Source organism: Lipophrys pholis (assembly GCF_963383615.2).
Source record: "Lipophrys pholis genome assembly, chromosome: 4".
Taxonomy (NCBI): domain Eukaryota; kingdom Metazoa; phylum Chordata; class Actinopteri; order Blenniiformes; family Blenniidae; genus Lipophrys; species Lipophrys pholis.
The window spans coordinates 6,045,606-6,067,928 of record NC_137637.1 but is presented as its reverse complement, the minus strand read 5'-3'; the positions used below and the strand labels follow the sequence as shown (position 1 = coordinate 6,067,928).

General features: G+C 41.8%; 1 protein-coding gene across 1 annotated transcript; it reads right to left on the bottom strand.

The window, feature by feature from the left end:
- Positions 1–1,985: 1,985 nt before the first annotated feature.
- On the bottom strand, positions 1,986–22,121 carry wnt7aa (wingless-type MMTV integration site family, member 7Aa). The gene is made up of 4 exons (XM_080462167.1): positions 21,822–22,121; positions 18,908–19,134; positions 13,132–13,403; positions 1,986–2,737 (listed from the first exon to the last, which is right to left on the bottom strand). Exons 1-4 carry the CDS (start codon positions 21,890–21,892, stop codon positions 2,258–2,260), a joined length of 1,050 nt encoding a protein of 349 aa, XP_080318293.1. The 5' UTR covers positions 21,893–22,121; the 3' UTR covers positions 1,986–2,257.
- Positions 22,122–22,323: the final 202 nt, after the last annotated feature.

Genomic DNA, 22,323 nt, shown 5'->3' with positions numbered 1-22,323 from the left:
CGTCCAAGGTGACTCCTCTGGGATCAGTGCAGCAAACTGACTAAAAAAGTTTTGCAAAGTGACAGCTCAATAGTGAAGGCTTGTTTCAGTAGTCATCATAAGCCCCGCTCACTTCAGGTCAACGAGTCAAAAGGGAAACCATCCAGGTTCAAATGCCTATATTTGTCATTTGTTTGGATTTGCTTGTATCCTGTGTTATCACGGTTGACAGCTACTCTACTGTGTAAAGTAATCATTTATAACGGGGCTCAGTTACAACACAAAAGGCCTGATTTAATAAGATCCTAAAGCCCGCTTTTCTGCATGATCATGCAAGTTAACTGTGTTTTGCAGGTGATCAACTATGAATTATTAACACGAGTGAGTTTGGTGTACATTAATGATTAATTTGACCATGAAGTGATTGGATTAACTGCTGGGCCCCCAAAAGCAAATGAGATGGGCGTAGATATTGAGCATAGATAAGATATTGATGCATTATAGCAAATAAATCCAAATTTGGGAAAAAGGGAAAAGAAATTGCAATATCGGTGATGATATACAAATTCAAAGTTGTTGGAAAAAGAAAATGAGAAAGGGATTCAGAAACATGAATTAGGAGACCTATGAAGAGGTAAAATACAGAGGATATTGTAATAAAGTCCATTTGTAAGTCGTTGGGGGCCAGCTGGGGAAATGCATCAGCTAAAGGCTGAGCGGATATACGCCTTCTCAAATGTGCTGAAAACAGATGTATTAATGAAATAAATGTAAGATGTATTAGTTGTGTGCGTGTATGTGTGTGTGTGTGCGTGTGTGTACAACAACCTGTTCATACATGCATATCAGGCCCAAATGTGCCAACATTAACCATTACTCTGGTTTTACTTTTGAACGGTCGATAGGAACAACAGTTAGCCTAACACTAACGTTACCAGCAGTGATCTGCCTTTCTGAACCAGTGAGATTCATTTCTTAGAAGTCTGACAAAAACCATGCTGAGAGGTCAGTTGTCTGTAGTATGTCAGAACTTTCCTAAACAAAACTGTACAGTTTCATCCGCCAAGCTTTGGGCTGTTTGGGAAAATGCACACACTGATAGATAATAAGTTAAAAAAAATTTTTTATATAAAAATAATCTCTTACAAAAACATATTCTATCAACCAACATGAAGAGGAGTTTTTATGTCTGGAAGCTTATGCTTGCTCTTAGCAGTTAGCTTAAAGAGTCAATATGGCTGCTTGGTTAAAGAAAAAGAAACATCCTTCCAGAAGATGAGCAGCAAATTAGCAGTTAAATGTGAAATAAACTAAAATCAAACAATACTAATATACCCAGCGCACCATCAGTAGTTCAATGTCGTTCTGCAGCTTGTTCAAGGCGATGTTACATACGAAGGCAACATTATGGAGAGGAAATGAAAGGAGGAGGACCTGGACTATGTATGGACTTCAAGGTAAGAGAAGTCTGTAAGACATACCGCTGACCTTGCAAAATTAATCCATTAACATAGCATAATCCATAACAAATCTTTTAAATGGTGAAAAGTATATATATTTATATATATATAAATATATATATATATATATATATATATATATATATATAAATATATATGCCACATTTTTAAATTACTATAAATATAAAATATAAACAAAATAGGAAAAAAACACTTCTGAAATTAGTCAAATTTCTCAAAAATAATTGAATTCCATAGAATAACGTGAAAATGTGAAATAATAGTTCAACTATGTAATAATAATGTCATATTTGCTGTATCTTTTTTAAAATAAAGTCAAAATTATGAATAAAAAATTCAAATACAACTGTTTTCTTGAACGTTTTCGTTTAACTAAATCCTCCTCCTGATATTTCAAATTTCCTAATGTGGCCCGAACGTGTCAAAGTATTGAAAGCCTGAAAGCTGCAGGGTCCGAAAGGTTTCATCTCCAGTGTTTAAGTTGTTTCACAATCAAAAAGATCTGAGAAGATAAATTCTGCTTTTAAGCACGCTCAATGTGTTTTATCCAAAAAACACACCGAGTTCAAACGTGATGCAGTCAGTGAATTCTTAAAACAATCAGTAGTTTTCTCATCAAATAAATTATTAGTCTACATAAAAAAAAAACGCACACACACATAGACAAATCAGTCTGTCACGCTCTGAAGTTAGAGGCTGAATCACTCTGAAGCGATGAAGCTGTGTCCAGTGTCGCGGCGGATGTCCATTGGCATCATTACGCTGTCGTACTGTGATGTCAAAACCAATAAATAGGTCTATTTACAGGTGTACACCTCTGTCCTCTCGCTGCAGGTGTTGCACTTGACATAGCAGCACCACAGGAACTTGCAGTTGCACTGCCACACGCGGGAGTACTGGTGCGTGTTGTATCCGCGGCCACAGCACATCAGATCGCAGGTGTTGGGCTGCAGCGCCGTGCGGTTGCACAGTCGGCCCTGCGTGCCCACGCTGCCCGTCCTGGTATCCGCCTCGCAGTAGTTGGGCGAGCGCTCGATGTAGACCAGCTCCGTGTCCATGGGCTTACGGTAGGAGTCGGGCTTCTTGATCTTCAGGAAGGTGGGGCGCTTGTTGCGGCTGGCGCGCACCGGCTCCACATGCACGGCCTGGTTGTACTTGTCCTTCAGCATGAAGCCCAGCTGGCGGAACTTGGGCAGCGTCGTCCAGCAGGTCTTGGTGGTGCAGGAGCCGGAGACACCGTGGCACTTACACTCCAGACGCATTCCCTTCTCCAGGACCTGCGGGACGAAGAGGCAGGAGTCTCAAATCAACACCTCTGATGATACACAACTACACTCTGAATCTACTCTCATATGAAAACTAGAACAGGCACTCGGTTCCTTCGCCACATCTGTTAGCTGACCCGAGTTGGCATCACTAGCATGTTAGCCAGTAGCTCATATTGATGCCGGCTAGCCTGTCAGGTAGCAACATCACTGTGTGAAAAACTGAGCATCTCCATGGCAACAGATGCTGATCTTCTTTGAGCCTCCATGAAATGCCTCTCCTATCCACTTTGTATAGGACATTTTATCAGTTTTTTGGGAATTACACTGAAACGATTAGCCTTTAACATCCCAAAATCTATTCGATTAGTCCTTCAATTGTGACAAATCATCCCTGGAAATTTCATGCAATTCGGGTTAATGTTTTTTGTGAAAAGTTAATCAAATACATACATATTACAATACGAACCAATGAAAAAATACAGGCAGACAACATAACCTTCCACCCCAACTTTCATGGCGAAGGTAATAATACACATGACATGTTTTCATGTTTAGTAATTCCTGAACGTTTCAGACATTGTTCATCTCAATCTTGTTACCACTATATGGTGCAGAAAATAAACTAAGCTCGTAAAATAAGATATGAGGGAATTTGTGTTTGGTAGATTATTCCTGCATCTTGTCAATAACAAACTTACACCATTTCCTTGTGAAATAGTTTTAAAAGGAACATGCATTTGTGGGATGAGCAGCCGAGCTGACTAATTTACCATTGAAAGTAATGTATGTAAAGTACTCTCGCCGGCCGCTTTATTAGGCATACCTGTTGACCCACTCCCTAATGCTAAAAGTGATCAGTTCATCACATTGCAGTATTTTATCATGAATGCAAAGTGAAGATGAGGATGGTGAAGAAACGTGATCTAACTGTTGGTCAACAACCATACAAAACTATTTCCAGGGCTCACTGAGAACAGAGAGAACCAGAGTAGATCTCCAGTGAGCAGCAGCTCTCTCGGACAGATAGAGGTCAGAGGAGAATGGACAGACTGAGAGAAGGACAACAGGAAGTCAAAGAACCTCTGGTTCCATCCTGCAGTGAGCAGAAAAAACATCTAGGAGCTTCTCCAACAACTGATGAAGACCACACTGGATCTCCCTGTAGGAAACTGACGCTACACTTCACACAGGAATACCAGGACTGGACCAGAGACGGTCTTATGAGTCTCCACCAGGACTGGACCAGAGACGACGACGGTCTGATGAGTCTCCACCAGGACTGGACCAGAGAAGGAATTTCTGCTGCCATGTTCAAAATCGGGTGAAAACACCATGAAAGCTTGTATTCATCCTGCTATGTGTCACAGCAGCTCTGGACGACATTTTCTTCTTCCTCGTGTGAACAGCAGGTTGAAACTCCACAGTCTACCTGAGGATGTCCATCTTTTTAGGCCAAAGTGATCAAACCATCTTAAACAGATTTCTCAAACATGGCGATGAGGTCTCTGGACTCTACAGACCTCCACAGTCACAGATCTAGGTCATTTGCGAGATGAAGGAATGAGACATTCACATCATCGATGTTCACTCCACAAATCTGCAGCAACTGTGCAAAGTTAATGTGTCAACATGGACAAAGACCTCTGGGGAACTTGTCCGGAACCTTTCAATCTATGACCCCAAGAAATAAGACCGTTCTGAAGTACCAACAAGTTATACCTAAAGCTTCAAACTGAGCTATAAGTGCTCAGATAGACAGATCTATTCTCAAGAAGACATAAAAAGCAGGTTCTTTCAGACTAAAAGACAAGATCTACTTGAGTCCCAAGAAAAAAGCGGTCAAACTGAACGCCCTCAGGACAGTCGTTCAAACCTCAACCAGACACTTTGCACTGCAGACAACTTGATTTCTTTGACAAATTTAGTAAGATGGTACATTCATGATCCATTAAGTCTGTTTACTCTGGATTCTCCTAAAGAAGAAGAAAAAAACTTTTTTCAGGAATTTATTTGTGGCTGTCTCTCTGTAATGAGCGGCTGAGGAAGCTCCCCTAAATACTCAGTCAAACATATTGCATGAATAGTTCAACAGGTTGAGACAAAAGTTTTCTGACATTCCAGATGAATGAAGCATTCCTGAGCTCTCGGAGCTCCTACAGTATGTCACCCTATGGCTACTGGCTACGTTTGTGCCATTCTTTAAAAGACGGGATGAGCTGCAAAGCACACTCGTGGAACAACTTACACAGTCTACCTGCAGGCCTGGAAAAGACTGGAAGACTTCAATCCACTGTATCGTGATTGAAAGGCAATAAATGGCTGCTGGCTATGAGAAGATGTTCCACACCTATGACCTGAAACTTCTTCTTTTACCAGTGTCTAAACGCATGAAGGAAAAACAAACTAGGCCAGAGGTCTACAACCTTTATGGCAGGGCAACAATCCATCAAATCAGAGCAAGTTTACTCCAAGATTCTTCAGGACAATACTTAATTTGTTGTGTTTTATTCATGAGAGGCACATAAGCAAGATGCAGAACAAAAATCTCGGCGAGATGAATAGATAGTATTTCAGTTATTGACATGTCAGTTTATTATCGTTTTATATTTTTTCACAGATTCATCCGAAAACCGCCTGGAATCTTCAGCTATACAAGCGAGGAGAGACTTCATTAAATGAAATAAACAAACAAAAATGCTTGTGAGAAAAATTTACATTGTAAACTTTCCTGAAGATATTCTGAGAACCTGGTGTCAGATGTTTGTATTCCACACTGGATGGAGCGGTGCAAGTTAACTTTATCAGTCATATCTAAGACTACGCCCACACTTGTTCTGTGGTTCCAAAGCAGAAAAAAACTATTTAAGATGATCTGCAAATTCTACCAACAGAAAATGTCCAAACAATCAGGCTGCGCAATATATCGCAAATATTTCACCATCGTGACATTAACATATCGCTATATAGCTTTAGCTTTAATTATACTACTAGGCAAGGACACTTTTCTCTTTTTAAATCTGGTGGGTGCAGTTCATATTCAGGTGTGCTCAAAAGTCCAGAATTCACGGTACCTGTTCTCCATTTGTTTCACTGCAGGAATGTGAGTACATGGAAATATGATGCAATATCTTCTTACAAAACCTGAAAAAACATTTTTCATTTTTAACATCCTCTGCTCTCAAGGGTCAAAACATGCAAATAGAAGGTTTTGGTGTTACCCAGCTATCTACAATCCAAACAAAAACCTTAAATTGTAGGTTGCTTCAGAAATACAATGTGTTTAACGCCATTGAGTTAAGATTTGTCAAAAAAGCTTCAGAAAATGATGTCCAGGGAACAACCAACACCAGAAATCTGCTGCACTGAACCGCAAAAGATTCACTGTCCACTCACTTTCATGGAGCACGGCTCAGATTGCAGTCTAATCAGATCCTACAATCAGCACCCTGAAGGATCGTCCATACCCGATTTGATCAGCGGGCACAACCCAGAGTAATGGAGAATTGTTCTGTGACTTAGGGCTGGGCAAAAAATCGATTTAATCGATTTATTGAATTTGTAGGTCAAAACGATTTTTATTTTGCAAATTAGAGTTTTATTCCCACCACAGTTTTCCAGTATTTCTTGCGTTCCATTGTACCATTCCTTGTGCTGTTGCACTTTTGCTTAAACCTGAGTTTCATTTTGGGATTTTTTTTAATATGCATTTTACTTCTGAGGACAATCGCCACAATAAAGTTGCACTTTTGACAATATATCTGATGTCTGCAGTCATTTTGAAGTACTTCGAGAAAAAAAATGATCGAAAATTTATTAGAAACTCGAATTTTCTTTAAAAAATCTGCAAATCTTTTTTTTAGGCCAAATCGCCCAGCCCTACTGTGACTGTGTGATGGTCGGCATGCCGCCGTCTCTGACATTATTTCACTAAGGAGTGCTGAGGAAAAAAGTCAGAATAAAGTTGTTGAAGATTTGTTTTCTCACTTGGAGGTTTGAGATATAAAAGTGCTCATTGAACCTCGGTTCGGTTTGATCCAGTTAATCATTTCATATTTTGGAGCAACAAAGTTTTTCAGTACAATTGGTGCAGTCCTGCTGTTTTCATGTTTCTGAATATTGGTCGTATTTCCTCCTTTTGATGAAATATCCACTTTGCAAGCGTTGCAAGTTGCCCTGTTGTCTTTTCTCCTGTAATGGAACCAAAGTTTCCAGCATGTGTGCCGCCTGGGCGCCGTGTTTCCTGCTGGCTTCACTGGTGAATGACATCATCAGATGTTGGTGACGTCATTCGCGCTCACTGGAATCGATAAGGGAATCGTTTGCAAAATTTGCAAAGATTCCAAGGAATTGAACCACTAGGAACCGGTTCTCAACAACAACAACTGCTTTTCGATTCCCATCCGAACTCAATAATGTCACGTTTTGATAATTATCACCTCAGACACACTGAAAATCTTGCAGTTTGCATGTCGTCTTTCAGACAAGTTTAATTTGTCGACTCGTTTGAACTGACTCACAAGGTAAGGGAAGTTTTTCCTCCTCCTCTCGATCACCAAGAAGAAAAACTATTGCTGTTCATTCCTTCGATTGCCAATCAGCTGAACCGTAGTTCAGAAACCTGCATTCATACTTCAAACGTTTCAACTGAATAATACCTTAAAAAGACTAACAAGAGCGAGTGAGATCTAGACTGAAGGTAAAGCCAGTACATCATCTGAACCAATACGTATAAAGGTCCTGAGCTGCTTCTACATGAAGGCTCCGCCCAGCAGGTTTGTTCTGTAATATGTTTATGATCTACGGACAAACTTTAAAGTGAGACCAGAGCTACATGAGTTTAGGCCGAGACAGGACTCATGTCCAGGTTTGAGCAGCATGTGAAAAGCCTTTTTCAGGATTGGATGAGGTGTTGAACATTTCGGCGGCGTTCTTTGCCACGCCTCAGGCTGAATGACATCAGCTTTCACCCTCCTGCCTCCTGGCGGGGCAGGAACCCTCGCTGGCATTTGGAGCCTCACCCTGCTTTTTAATTATTCCGCTCTGATGTGGCCTCAGACTTTCTGGAGTCTCGCAGGGTAATTGTGGAAAGCCTTGGTTGCATATGGCTTAGCTTGGTCATGCCCCCCCCCCCTCCCCCCAACACCAGGCAAGCGTTTAATTGACGGAGTTCAGCGAGCTGAAGACTCCACGAAGCTGCCACTGTTTGTCTAACAGAACTCCCCGAAAGCCTCCCGTCTTCTTTTCCTCAAATGACTCGCACACCAAAAAAAAACAGACATCATCTCCAATTAAACATGAAAGTTTTGCTACAACAATTACAGAAGTATCGCTTATTAAAAGATTCACGCACAGACTGACACCACAGTGGCTTTTTCCACTCCAAAATTTGACTTAAGGTCGGTCGACAACAATATTTTAGGAAGATTCCTCTGACGGAAAGCTGCACGGGAGTTTTTTTCATTGAATGAAACACAGGTTAAGCTGGGATTTTCTACCTTTTACCACAAGGTTTCATTACAACATGATGTGATGTGCAGGAACTCTAACAGGAATTAATGGTTGGATTGCACAATAATTTGCCCAAACTGCTGCCTGTGCTCGTAAATGGATGCAATTAAAATCTGTAAAGAAGTATTTAGAGCTTTCTTTTGGAAAAAACATTCAACAACATGAGAACAGAATTTTCTCAAATCCTGTCAAACGACTGTTATCCAAGATTTTCGCTGCATTTTATTTTGGAGGATTACTGGGGGGCTGCACAGTGGTTTAGTGGTTAGCTCTTTTACCTTCAAGCCAAAAAAAACAGAACAAAGGTTTGATTCCAGTCCTGGGCTTCTCTTTGTGGGATTTGCATGATCTCCCTTAGGACAGGTGAGATTTTCCCACAAATCAACATATTTATTATGTTACTTAGTAGTAGTTTGTGTGGGATTGTGTGTCAGTTAATTCTGAATGTGAATAAAGCCCACCACACAGCGTCAGAGTGTAAACGTTAGCTGTGTTAGTCTGATTTCTTATATTATATTGAGAAAAATAAAATGTTGGTCATGTGAACTTTGACCTCTTCACCTCTAACATGGAGAAAGAAACAGGAAAACAACACAGTTGTAAAACACAACACATTCACAAGGCCAGGTGGGGTTGCTAATGCTAGTTAGCATCAGTGCTGCTCTGACTGCATAATGTCTGCGTTTAACTTCAATCCAACTGAAGAAATGCTGACAGTGACTCATGTACAAGCATGCTTCTTGGTGTTTACTTTGATATACACATCTATCTGATAGTATTTAGAGGCTTTTGTGGTTTCAAATTGGGTTTATGTTCATCTTCAGGGAAATTACCTCTCAGCATTTAACCCATCCTGCCCATGGTTACTTTTAATAATGCATGCTGGGAGCAAGACCCTGCTACGGTGGTGGTGGTGGTAACTTGACAGCTGTGGGGAATCTATCACATCCATCTCTGTCTGGTGATGATTAAAGGTGACCATCCAAACTTAGATATGGAGCAGAAAAGATGTCTGCTTAGAGCCAACACTGGAGGCGTTCAAGAAGTCAGTTGATTGTGTGTCGGAGGAGCTCAAAGCCTGCAGATATGCATGTGAAGTTATAGGACAATAAACCTGACGCCTCACAATCACTGTGTAGGAATCCAAACAACATCTGTTTCCATTTCATCTAAAGAGACAAATATCAAAGCATCAAAACAACAGCAGGTAAGCTTTCAAGAAAAGGCAGAATAATCAGAGTAGATCCGGTACAGGGAGAACATGTAGACTCCACACCAGAAGGAACCATTCTGCTCGACACACTAGGTCGTCTGCTAGAACAAAGTGTTCACAAATGTGTTTCATTAAGTAGTCTTCTTTTTTTGTTGGGTTTTTCACTCATGGAGCTCAGACTGCAGATGCATCTGTTAGCACAGGGGTAGGGAACCCTGGTCCTCAAGAGCCGCAGTCCTGCCTGTTTTCCATGTCTCCCTGCTCAAACACACCTGAGTTATCATGATGAACCCTGCAGAAAGCTTGATAACGAGCCAATAATTGCTGTCAGCTGTGTTGATGCGAGGACACATTGAAAACGTGCAGGACTGCGGCTCTTGAGGACCAGGGTTCCCCACCCCTGTGTTAGCAGTAACTATGGATCCATACTGCACCCGTGTAACCAATGAGAACTGGACCCCAACAACCAGTTCTTGTTTACGTGGACATGTGAACCATTTGTCCGGTTGTTCCAAACAAATTGCATCAATAGGAGAGGACAGGATGAACATATGGACAATCCGAAGCCAAATGGACACTAAGCACTAATGAGAAGTTGGAAGGTAATAAAGAAAAGTACAAAACCTTCTCTGGTGAATTCAACTCAAAGCAGTGGCCTCAATCACCAACGCACACCTAAACTAAAGCCCGGATGACCGATTGTTCCAACAAGGTCCTACAGTTTCACTGGGCTTCACATTTCAAGTGTCTCTGTGCTCCAACAAACCTGAATCCAATGACTGGGTCAGCATCGGCGGAACACAGTGGTTCTGAAATATGATTGCTGTTGGTGCAAAAGCAGAAAAACAGCAGTGATTTCTCATCGTGCTTTATTTATTTGTGTTGTTCCGACTTCTCTCCCAAACAAAGAGCCAATACAAAGATGTGGCTTCTTGCTTCTCCACCAATGTTTTTCCTTGTGGGGTCATTTTGAGGTTATTGCAGCAGTCTCTATTGATCTGTCCTTTAGTTTGCTGGTAAACAACATCACTCTGGCTAATGCCCTGCGAGATTGTCGTGATACCCCGAGTACGCCGTCACACCACCATCACGTCTGGATTTAATGTCTCTGAACGTCTTCGATTGCACTGATGGCACTCAGCATCCTGCAGCACCTATTTATCACAATCATGTGCTCACATTGTGTTGTTATGCGGATGTCTTCAGCCAAATTTATGAAGTCACAGATCATCAAACAGAAAGAAAAGTCGAAATACAAGCACCTAAAGTATCAGATCCCATCCCTTCTGAGGAGGTCTGTTTGGACTGTGTAATGAAGCTTAATCGAATTAATCAAATGATTCCCTGCTGGTTTGGGTAATTATATCTACAGATTTTAAAACTAGAAGTGTTTTTGGGAGTGGATACTAACCTTTAGTGTTAGTTACTGTTCGTCTTGTTCTTTTTTGTTGTTGTTTTTGGGCTGCTAAAAATTGGATTTTCTCTCTTTAATAATAAAATATCCATCCGTCCATCCGTCCGTTCAAGCTTTGGACTAAACCGAGCTGGAGTCTACCAGACTAGTAGTGTGAAAGAGCAGTGTACAGTTCACAGTCCTTCACAGGATCAATACAGAGACACATAATCCAACATTAACACAACAAGGATGTGTTTGGATTGAAGCAGGAGAAAAACCCCATACAGGCACTTGGAAAACATGCAAACTCCACATAGAAAGACCATAGAAACAAACCCAGGTTCTCTCAGTGCAAGGCAGGTCGTCAGTGGCTGTTTTTTAATTCATCGTGGACTTACGGACAGAACCTGAACAGAATATAAATTGTATAGAAGATGGATGGATGGATAGACGGACGGATGGCCGGATGGATGGATCGCAAATGTATCAATATCACAATACCAACGTGAGTCAAAAACATATTGCAAGAGGCAGACTGACCTGTGATAAATTATGTTTTCTGCAAATTCAAAGGACTGAATTTCAATCATGAAAAGCATGCTGAATTGAGATTAAATCACAAACATTCTGCAATAATCAAATTTTGAAAATAAAACAATGGACAGCATTAATTAGTTCTACCTGGTGGCAACAGGGTCAAACTCAAGGAAAAATGACCAAAACACCAAAGTCAACCAACAGCTCTGCATCAAACGCTGCTGCTGAAAACTACAGATGCACATGAAAAACAGAGCCGGTTAACTTCGGGCCAAGAGAAAGAGCACTGTCATTTGGAAGAGCCCGTCTCAAAGCACAAGCACAATAACTTCATTTGTGTAAGTGTTTGCATTCATTACAAGTAGTATTTCAATACTCAACCACCTGATAACAGAAATCAATGTTTTAAGTTGTGCCTGTGCCTATGATTGACACCACAATGGCACCACCTTTTCAACCGTTCTTACAGAATTATGAAAGTCACTCAATCGGTGAAGCGATGAAAAAAACAAGTATTATTCCTGAAACTAATAGGACTCAACCTACCTTTACTTCAAATAACACAGCAGATGTCAAGAAGAGCAAAAATAACATCAACGGTTCTTTAAAACTGATATCAATCTGTCACAACCACAATGAATACACTCCATCAAGTCGCCCCTTTAAAGGCGTTTCGTTCTTAAAGATCTCAAAAATACAAAATACTCAGAAAGGCCACAGGAGAGCATAGAAACAGGATTGTCCCTCAAGGATCAAATGATGAATGGATGTGATTTATAGAGCACTTTTCCACCACTTGAGCGTTAATTACATTCACACACACACAAACAGACCATATAGGCTGCTGCCACCTAAGGCACACAGTCCATCTATTTGCAGCCATTTGGGGTGCGGTGTCTTGCTCAAGGACACTTCAGCATGTGGACAATCAAACCTGCAATCTTCCTATTGAGAGACGACCACTCTACAAAATAATCCACAGCTGCAAGCAGGTGATTCTTTCAGTACCTAACCTGTCCATCATTCGTAGGTTGGACACAAGGTCTTGGCAGCTGCTGGGATGTTCCATTTTAAAGGTCCCACATTATATAGTTTTTCAACTATTTCACATCTGTGTCAGAGGTCCAACAACATTGTACTCGAAGTGTATTTCCCAAAATCCAGCATCAGTCCTGAAGTCTAAAAGTCCCTCGAGTGTATCTATTGAGGACAGGCTGTTTCTGTGTCTGTACCTTTATATGCTAATGAGCTGCATCTGGCCACGCCTACTCCATGTCTGTCTGTGTTCCGGTAGCAATTGTGAGGAGAAAAAATGGTGCACGGTAATTTTAGAGGGAGGGCAGAGCTCATCTGCCTGTTGAAGGCTGAAACTGAGTATCCACTAACCGAGGGAGGGGTTATTACCCTGCATGGTGTTGAGGTATTAGAGAAACGTCACACTGCAAACTTCACAGTGCTAGGGTTAGGGTTAGTTTTTTGAAGCAGTTTCACAAGTGGACAATGCTCATAAAAAGTATAAAAGAGTCTCAACAAGACGATACTAAACAGGAATCCCTCAGTCACACACACCAGAAAAGACTAGCTAAAGAGAAATGAAGTTTCAGTATTTGTTGTTTCATTTGCTGGATTGATCTGATAAAACGAGAGGTGAACTGAACTGTATTGTGTTTGGCCTGGAGGCCTTCACCTTTACATCTTTAAGAATGCCTTCAAATCGAATTTCAATTGTACCAAACTTGCAGAACATACCCGGCGTCCCACTTCGTTGTTGTGCAGGTTCATGAGCGTCCTGGCGTTCTGCTTAATCTCCCGTGCATCCACGAACACCTTGGAGAAACCCAGGCCATAGTGGAGGTCCGCAGAGCAGCCCCCCCACTTCCAGCCCTTCTCCTGGTTGTAGAAGCCCTGCTTCTCTTTGTCGCACCCGCAGCCGCTCAGGCTGCCCTGCGTGCATGCGGCGGTGACTGCATGGGCCACCCCGGCAGCGATTATGGCGTACGTGAAGGCGGCCTCCTTACTGCCTTTAGCGAAAAGAAAAAAAGAAAAACATTTTTTTAGTCATCATAGAAAACAGGATTCACTATTTCAGGCACTGTCAGGCCTCCTCACATGCCTGGCATAGCTGGCTCACAGCGTATCATGAAATGCACGAGCTGAGCCAAACACAAATCATCAATCAGGCTTGTTTAAGCAGATAAAGCCGAGGAGGGCGCTCCGAATGAGACGGAGCAGTCTGCAGGAGTAGAGCAACCGTGCTTTCATTGTGTTGTGATCAGGCTTCGTATCAGGTTCACTTTTCACACACAAATCAACCCCTTTACACAGACGGTAAACATGTATTTGTGAGACGATTCGTAAGGAGATAAGAGTGTTTCAGCGCCAGATTTGGCTGAAATCCCATCGGGATCCACCCAGCTGAGGTGGATCTGAGCAGCACGCACCGCCTCCCTACACGGATGGATTTCCACTCCATAAATCTGAGCGCTTCAGCTTCGACTGCTGCGTTTTTTAATTAAAATGGAGATAACTCCCGCTGGAGCACATGTGGAAATAGTCCAGAACTTTTCAATAAACTAATCATGTTCGACAATCAAACTGTCGCACAGGCTTCACAGACTTTTAAGGTCACAGCTCTCCTTTGTACATGACCGTTGTCAATTTTGGGCCAAGACACAGAGACTCACTTTAATTCGTCAGTACAGGACAAAGTCATCTGGACCAGCTGCAGGGTGAAGACAGTAGGGCACTAACCTGAACATACAACTTCAACGTGGGCAAGTTTGTGAGTTGGCCATATTGATGGAAAATGAGCTTTGGCTATGTTGACTTCTTAGAGATATTGGAGGTAAAACATAATCAGAGAAAAAATGTACAGGAGCTATCTATTCTGTCTGTATACTCAGTATCAAGTCAGACTCGTTCAAGGTGTTTGACTCCTTATGGACAGGTTGTTGAGACCGGCAGGGCATCGTGTTGGGGGTTTGAGAAGTTTGTGCCTCTGCTTTTAGTAGATGATATTGTCCTTTCAGTGCAATCCTGTGAAGCCGTCCAACTTTTGCTGAAACATCTCTCCACCAAGTCAGAACGAAGAACAGCGCCTCCAAATCTGACTCAGTGGTTCTGTCGGAGCAAAGGATGTCATTTCCTCTTCAGGGGTGGGTTGGGTTTGGGTGGGGTTCAGGCATCTTGAGGACTTATTCACGACAGATGGGAGGAGAGGAATCCATCATGGCAGCAGACTGTTGGGTTTACTGGTCGTTCTTCATCCTCATCCTCACCTATGGTAACCGACCGAAAAAGCGGTCCAATCCAGGAGGAGACCCTGAAGTCGGACCAGGACCCTCTGGAGAGATTCTGGTCAAACCAGAAGAACAACAGGGAGTTGTAGGGGACAGTGATGTCTTTTTGTCTGCTATCGATGATCGTTTGCTCTCTCTGGCTTCGTTTACACGACAACAATCTAAGTGGCAACGCCTCATTCATTTCAGAAAAGTTTCTGGTTTACATGTCAAAGGCAGAGACGCTGACAATGATGTAGTTAGTATGCGAGTTAGTACGAGAGGGCGCTGTTGCTTGTTTTTGTGATGAAACCATGCATACATGTGTGCAGAGAACAATATGCAATAAATGCGGAAACAATGGAGAATAGCCAACATTTGTATGGATAGTTGATTAATTGGACGCTATTAGGGCTGAATCTCCAATATGGATGATAAAGGTAGAATATGTCATGCCACTACGGAGGCCGCCACGTTTGCTACTCGCGCATGAACCAAAGAACTATTTACCGTGGTGGAGGTGCACCATAACAGCGCCCTGTAGCCTCCGGCTGTCTTTGCAGGAGGTAATTGGGAGTGTGAAACAAAAGTTTCACCTTGGGAGCTGCTATTTTTAAGTTGCAGGGACTCTGAGCATCACTGTCATGTAAACGAACCCCTCAAACATGATGAAAGTTTTGCAGTTACACTTGTTTTTGTTGTTGTGTAAATGGAGCCCAAACTGTCAATGAGTTCCCACTTGGACTCAGCAGGAAGGATTTATGGAGCAAATCCTGAGTATTCTTAATAGTAGAGACGGTTTCTGTTCAATACACATGAGGAGTAGAAAGAAGAGTGTTCATGAAGGAGCTTTACTTCTATGTACATTTGGTAATGATGTGCATGACAACAGGTGAAAGGCTGTTGATGTTCAGAGTGATCAGCAATCTGTGCAGAGTGACGTCTGCTGCAAGAGACATAAGGAGGGAAGTAAAACATGAAACCGCTGCTTCACTTACAATATTCATAGCTTTTAGATATAATACTGTTACACTGTGATGCATTCAGCTGAATTATGTACAGCCAGAAGGCAGCAAGCTTACAGATTGAAGCATTCACAGCTTTTCTCCAGGTATAAAGAGTAATTTGGCTCCTGCACGGTGCTGTTTTAATATGTACAAGAAAGTGAGCTTGAAGTCGTGTCTGTATGTGAGCAGCAGGAGACGTAACATCTTGGTAAATGTGTTTTCAGCCGCTGTTACCTCAAGTTGTTTGTTTTAAAATCATAGGTGGGTGGAATGATGTCCACAAAGTGGGATTCAAATGAACAACAGAAACCAATAGTTAACAAAATAGAGACAGAATCCAATAAACTAAATATCTGTTAGAAATAGAGAATGACAGCTATTTAGACATATCGTGAAATAAATAGCTGGTTTTAATGCTCAATAAGAGCAAGTTATTAATAATAAAGGCCTGTCTGTATCATAATGTTTTTTATTAAAGCATTTGTTCTGCTGGTGTGGAGCCGCTTAGTTTTCTAATGTTCAAATCTTGATGCATTTTTAGTGTTTTTTTATATTTTCAATTTCAATAATATTGACATTACTGTAAATATAAAACTAATATCTGCTTGAAATTAGATTACAAATTCCTTCTTAAGATAGTTATGTTTGAAAACTCAAACATAACAATGTGAATATTTTGGAAGATTTTCTTAATCAAATCTACTTTTTAATCAGAATCATGCAGAAAGCTGCTCAAAAACCTGAAGACATGTTACGAAAACTTATATTTCCAATGAGCTACAGCTCAAAAAAGCTGTTTGAGGCTTTCATTCAGGATATCCAGGATGCAGGGTCCAAACAGAAGCCCCGATATCTCACTGAAGTGCTTGTTAGACGATTGTGTTTCACTTAATGTGTCGTTCTCCCCAGAAGTCTGCAGCCAGCAGCCAGCTGGTTAGCGCAACATCGGTTAGCTGTGGAGGAGACTCGGCCCCGATGCCAAATTCCTGTCCAGCGTCTGAGCCAGCGTTTACAGCCTCTGCCAGTTATCGGCGTTCCAGCCGGCTGAGGCTGAACAAAGGAGCGACGGTCCAGATCTTCTGCTACGACCTGGTCAAACCTCTAAATCCTCCATGTCTGCTTCCAAGCAGCTGAAGATCAATGCATGAAGACAGGATGAAGGAAGCTGGACATGATGGAGGAGGAGGAAGAGAGAAGAAGTAGAGGGTGAGGGAAAAGGGGTGGGGGGAGGAAGAGAATGAGGGGAAGAGAAGGGGAGGAGGGGAGAAGGAAGAGGTGGAAGAGAAGGAGGAGAGGGGAGAGTAGGAGGAGGAAGCAGAGGAGAGGAGGTGAGGAGGAGGAAGAGGAAAAGGAGGAGAGGGCAGAGAAGAAGGATGAGAGGGGGATAGGAAGAGGAGAAAAGGGGGACAGGGAGAGGAGGTGAAGAAGGAGAGGAGATTAGGAAGAGGAAGAGGAGAAGGCGGAGAAGAAGGAGAGGAGATGAGGAAGAGAAGGAGAGGAAGAGACAGAGACAGAGGAAGAGAAGGTGCAGGAGGATGAAGAGGAGAAGGAGCAGGGGACTTCTAAACACACATGAAGTGTTAACGTGGCGTGTTCCTCCTGCAGCTGTTGACCGGCAGCATGACATGAAACACAACCAGGTCAGGAGGCTCACTCACGTCTCCTTCGTCCAGCTTCACTTTAATCCTCAAACTCTGAAACAGACAACGAAGTCTGGAACTCCACCAGGACGCACCGCTCTTATTTTGGTGGTTTCAGCACCCTGTCCAATCACTTCCTGTCTAAAAATAAATGAGCTTCAAACGCGGATTTCAGCACATGCACATTGAAGGGCCTTTGTTTGTGGATGCAGGCTAATGCTACTGCTAATGCTACTGATAGGGACACCTCTCAGGTTAGTTCAGGAATCATCAGACATTACAATAAACAGTTCAGTGGAAGAGTAACAGACCTGCAGCAGCTCTGAAACTGTTCACAAGGACGAGAAAATGAACCGCCAAGTTACTTTAGTTTCAGGAACTGTAATCAGTTACTATCTGTTACTGTCCAAAGTAAAAAAAAAAAAAAGGTATTACAGTAATAAATTACTTTGCAACTAGTTTTGTCAACATAAGTGAAAAGACGAGTTTTCTTTCTTTCCACCTCACTGCTGGAAGTTTTCATGAGTTTCTCTGAGAACTGGTCAGACGAGGACATGAGGATTTCCTCGACGTCGACTTCAGGACGAACATCGCCCGCAGCCTCCGTCCATACAGTTCCCACCCATCACACACATCTGTCGCAGGTCAAAGGTCGAGCACCTCTGAGGGAACCATCCTCAGACTATTTCTGGACATTTTGTCGTCATTTTCAACAAATACTGGGCTTATTTTTCAGCAGGCAGTGGAAATAAACTACAGCTTTATCCATTTTTCTTGTTTTCTATGGTGAAAATACCAAAGCAAATTGTTTGAAATCCACTTAAAGGGGTAAAATAAACTATGAATATTTGTGCATTTCTGTAAAATATGACAAATGAAAAAATTCCTTTGTAAGATCCATCCATCCATTTTCTCCTGCTTATCTGTTTTCAGGTTGATCACAATGCACCAATTAAGAACCTTTCCTGTGGGTGGTGAGCCCATGGCACGGGACATGGCCCCACTACCTTGAGATTCCAAATGTCTCGCTCTACCAACTGAGCTAGCCGGGGGCTCCTGTATAAGATAGCAAAGAAAAAGTCAATGAGACCAAACCTACAAAGTAGTGGTCCAATATCAGGACTTAAATTTGATTTAAAAATAAGATATTTGTGGCAAAATAAAAAGAGCTAATATTAGATGTTATTTTCAATATAAGAGCAGTAAAAACTAAATATAAGTGTCAAAATAAGAGGTTTAAATCATCCAATTTTCTTCCAAATAAAAAGTGTAAATAATACATATTTCTGTCAAAATAAAAGGTGTATAGTTGTATACAGATGTATACATCTGCATATCAAAATATAGTGCTGTAAAGTAGTTACTCTCCCCCTAAGATTACAGAGTACAGGGCTGTGATCTAGCAGGTCCGTCCTGTTTACGGGTACCTGGTTCAATGCTTGCGTACCCATGCTGAAGTATAGTTACTCTGGAGTAATGTTACTTTGAAGTATAGTTGCTTTAACGTAGTCAGTCTGAAGTATAGTTACTTCCCTCTCAGAAGCTCTGTGGTCTAACGCGCCCGTCCTGTCCCCAGGTCCCCGGTTCGATGCTCACGTACCCACTTTGAGCTCCCGTCCGAAGGCAGTCCTCTCTCCCAGCGCCGAGCAGTTCCAGCGGCCATGTCGGAATTGGAACTGACACTCGTTGATGGCCCTCTGGACGCCCTCCCCGATCACGATGATGGCGTCTGGCCGGCTCTGACAAATGGTCCGCTGACGGGGGGCCAGGCCGGGGATCTTGTTACAGATGATGCTGGCGCCCAACGCCGCCACCGAGGAGAGACCCCTGCAGTGACATCACAGTCTTTAGACTCTACAACCAGCAAAGCTACTGCTAACACCTGAAAAACAACCACGCACAAACACATGAACTCACACAGCTAAAGTACAAATCCACAAAGAGGTGCAAAACAATGACAACAGGACAATTAAATAAACCCCAAAACACAGAAATCTGACAAACAAACATGTGAAATAACTGTAGTCTCAAAAACAACACGTCTCAAAGAACCAAGAAAAGAAACAGGTTTAATACAAACACACATTAAAACACAATAAAACAAGGTTCAACAACAATTACACACAAAACAACTACAAAAGAACTAAAACAGAAGGACAACTTCCTTACTGTGATGACAGGAATAGTTGTGCGTTCCATAACTTCATGTTTCTGTAGTTCTGTCTGCGTGACCATGATTATTAACCTCATAATTACAGATCAGACTTGGATAAAGTCAAGAACAAGAACAAAAACATCCTTCAAAGCCTCAGTGACAAGGATTTATTTTAATATGTCAAAAAGATTGTTCTGAAAACTCTTTGTCTTCTAAGCTCCTCCTATGATCCGTGCATCAATCAGGATCTTCAAGAATGGGCAGGTCATTTTCCAAGACATCAGATTGGTCAGGAGGTGGAGCTTTTATACTCACTGTGATCTTATCTAGAACATGCCATGCTCTGCAGCAAGTTAGAGGTTCAGAGTAAGTTACCATGGTGATTTCAGTTCGGAAAACCCAGAGTTAATCCTCAAATTACCTCCAGAAGAGAAAATCCAGGTTCATAGTATGTAGTAGTAGTAGTACTCAGGCCTCTGATGCAAAACAACAATAAACGGGCACAAAAGCAACAACAATCTGATTTAAAACCACAACAAATTGATGGAAAACAAACTGATGCAAAATAACAACAAACTGACAACACAAATTGGGTGTAATGATGACAAACAACACTAAATACAAACATACTTGCTGAATAATTTAAATACAAATGGGTGCTGAACAACAACACAGACACACAACAGTACTCAAATAGGTTCAAATAAATACAGAGCCCATACACTCACCACATGACTATAGAAAGATGGAGATTCAACACAAAATCACAACACATCCACAGGCATAAAGACTGACGAAATGAAGACAAATACCAAAACAATTTCACATTAAACAATTTAAAAAAATGTGTGAAATAGCTACAAAAACACTAAAATGACTACAGATAGATGCAAAGATCTCAAAATTTACGAAAGCAAACAAAATAACTAAATGTAAAAAGGCAACAAAAATGCAAAAAACAGCAACAAATAATGCTAAATGACCCAATCGATACTACATCCCTACAAAGAAGCTCAATAAAGTGTTACTAAACCACAAAGACACAAAATAACACTAAATACAAGAATAACTACAAGAAACTGACACTAAACAATCTGAAAACCTGTAAAATAACACCAAATATATAACAGAATAACCACATTCATAAAGCTATGACATAGGAGCATGAAATGAACACAAAGATATACACCACTACAAAAACTCGAGGCTAAAAGACAACAACAAATAAAGAAGCTGTATCTTCACATGGACACAAAGCTTAACTAGAACAGAATGTAAACTGACAAACACACACACACACAGGCAGTCTTGAAGGTTTACCAGAAAACAACTAGAAACTGCAACAAAACCACCACTAACAGCTGACAAACAAAAATTCAACACAAATGGTCACAAATTTATATACTGCCAAAACAATATGAAAAATCACTACAGAGACACACAAATATATGCAAAATCTGCACAAGGACACACAGACCAACAATATACTGCTGCACAATAGCAGATACAAATACAAACACACAGACAGACACTAGTGAGAGGTAATGTAGATGCAAAGACCAAGAACATTGCAATAAATCAATTATATTGTGGTATACAATGTCAAACTACAAACACACAAAAAGAGGGAAATTATGGGAAACAACAGCAAAAATGCAACTATAGATGAAAAATCAGTACAAGGATACACAGATCAACAATTTACTGCTGCACAATTGCAAAATCGAAATACAAAAACACACAAAAGACAGAAAATGGTGATCAATAGATGCAAAGACCCAGAAAATTACAATAAATTAATGATAAACTGCCAAACTAAAAACACACAAAAAGAGATAAATCACCACAAAGACGTGAACAGCTACAAACTGGTGTAAGACAGCAAAAAGAAAACCCTCACACAGACATACAAATGAAGAAATGGGTGCAAAACAACTGCAAACGTGTAAAGTGACAATAGACAAACGAAACAGCAACTAATAGATGCAAAGTGTCCAGAGAAAGATGGAAAAATGGTCTTAAATCCATGATATACTGGAGAAAAATGAAGGTGAACAACTAGGGACACACAAATAGATTCACAGAAATGAAAAAGAAACATGGAAAAATATGAAGATCTTTTTTTTATGAAGTACCACAACACTACTGAAGTGTATCTTATTTATATATAAAGAAGAATTAAAAAAAAAAAAAAAAAGCAGCGAGCCTCGTGTCTACAGCGGGACTCGAACCAGCGACCTCCTGATCCGCAGACACGAATTTTAACTAATCAGACGCGTGAAGTGAAAAACCCTCCAGATTGGGTCCCTGTTCCAAAAGTAGTGGCTTACTGGTCTGTTACTGACCGGCTCCTACTCACCCGATCTTCAGGTACACGACCCCCAGGCACAGGAGAAAGTGCAGGATCCAGCGCCGCGTCTTCCTGCTCATGGTGCCCCGAGCCGCTGGCGGTGGTCGCTCCAAGCCGCTGTGGTCTCCGGTCTCCGGTCTCCAGCCTTCAGCCTCCAGTGTCCAGCCGGTCCTCGGTGGTCCGCGGCCCCGCTACGTCCGTCACCGCGTCCGAGTGCGAGTCCCGCTCCCCGGGGAAGAGTCCGCCGGCAGCCGCCCGCCGCGGAGCATGAGAGCTGCTGAGGGCAGGTACACTGCTCCCGACCAGTGTGTGTGTGTGTGTGTGTGTGTGTGTGTGAGAGTGTGTGTGTATGTGTGATGTACCAACAGGTTGTGAGTGTGCGCTCAGAGGCAGATCCTCCTCTGAACACGCCCTGACACAAAAGGTAGACACACACACACACACACACACACACACACACACACACACACACACACACACACACACACACACACACACACAGCCTGCAGGT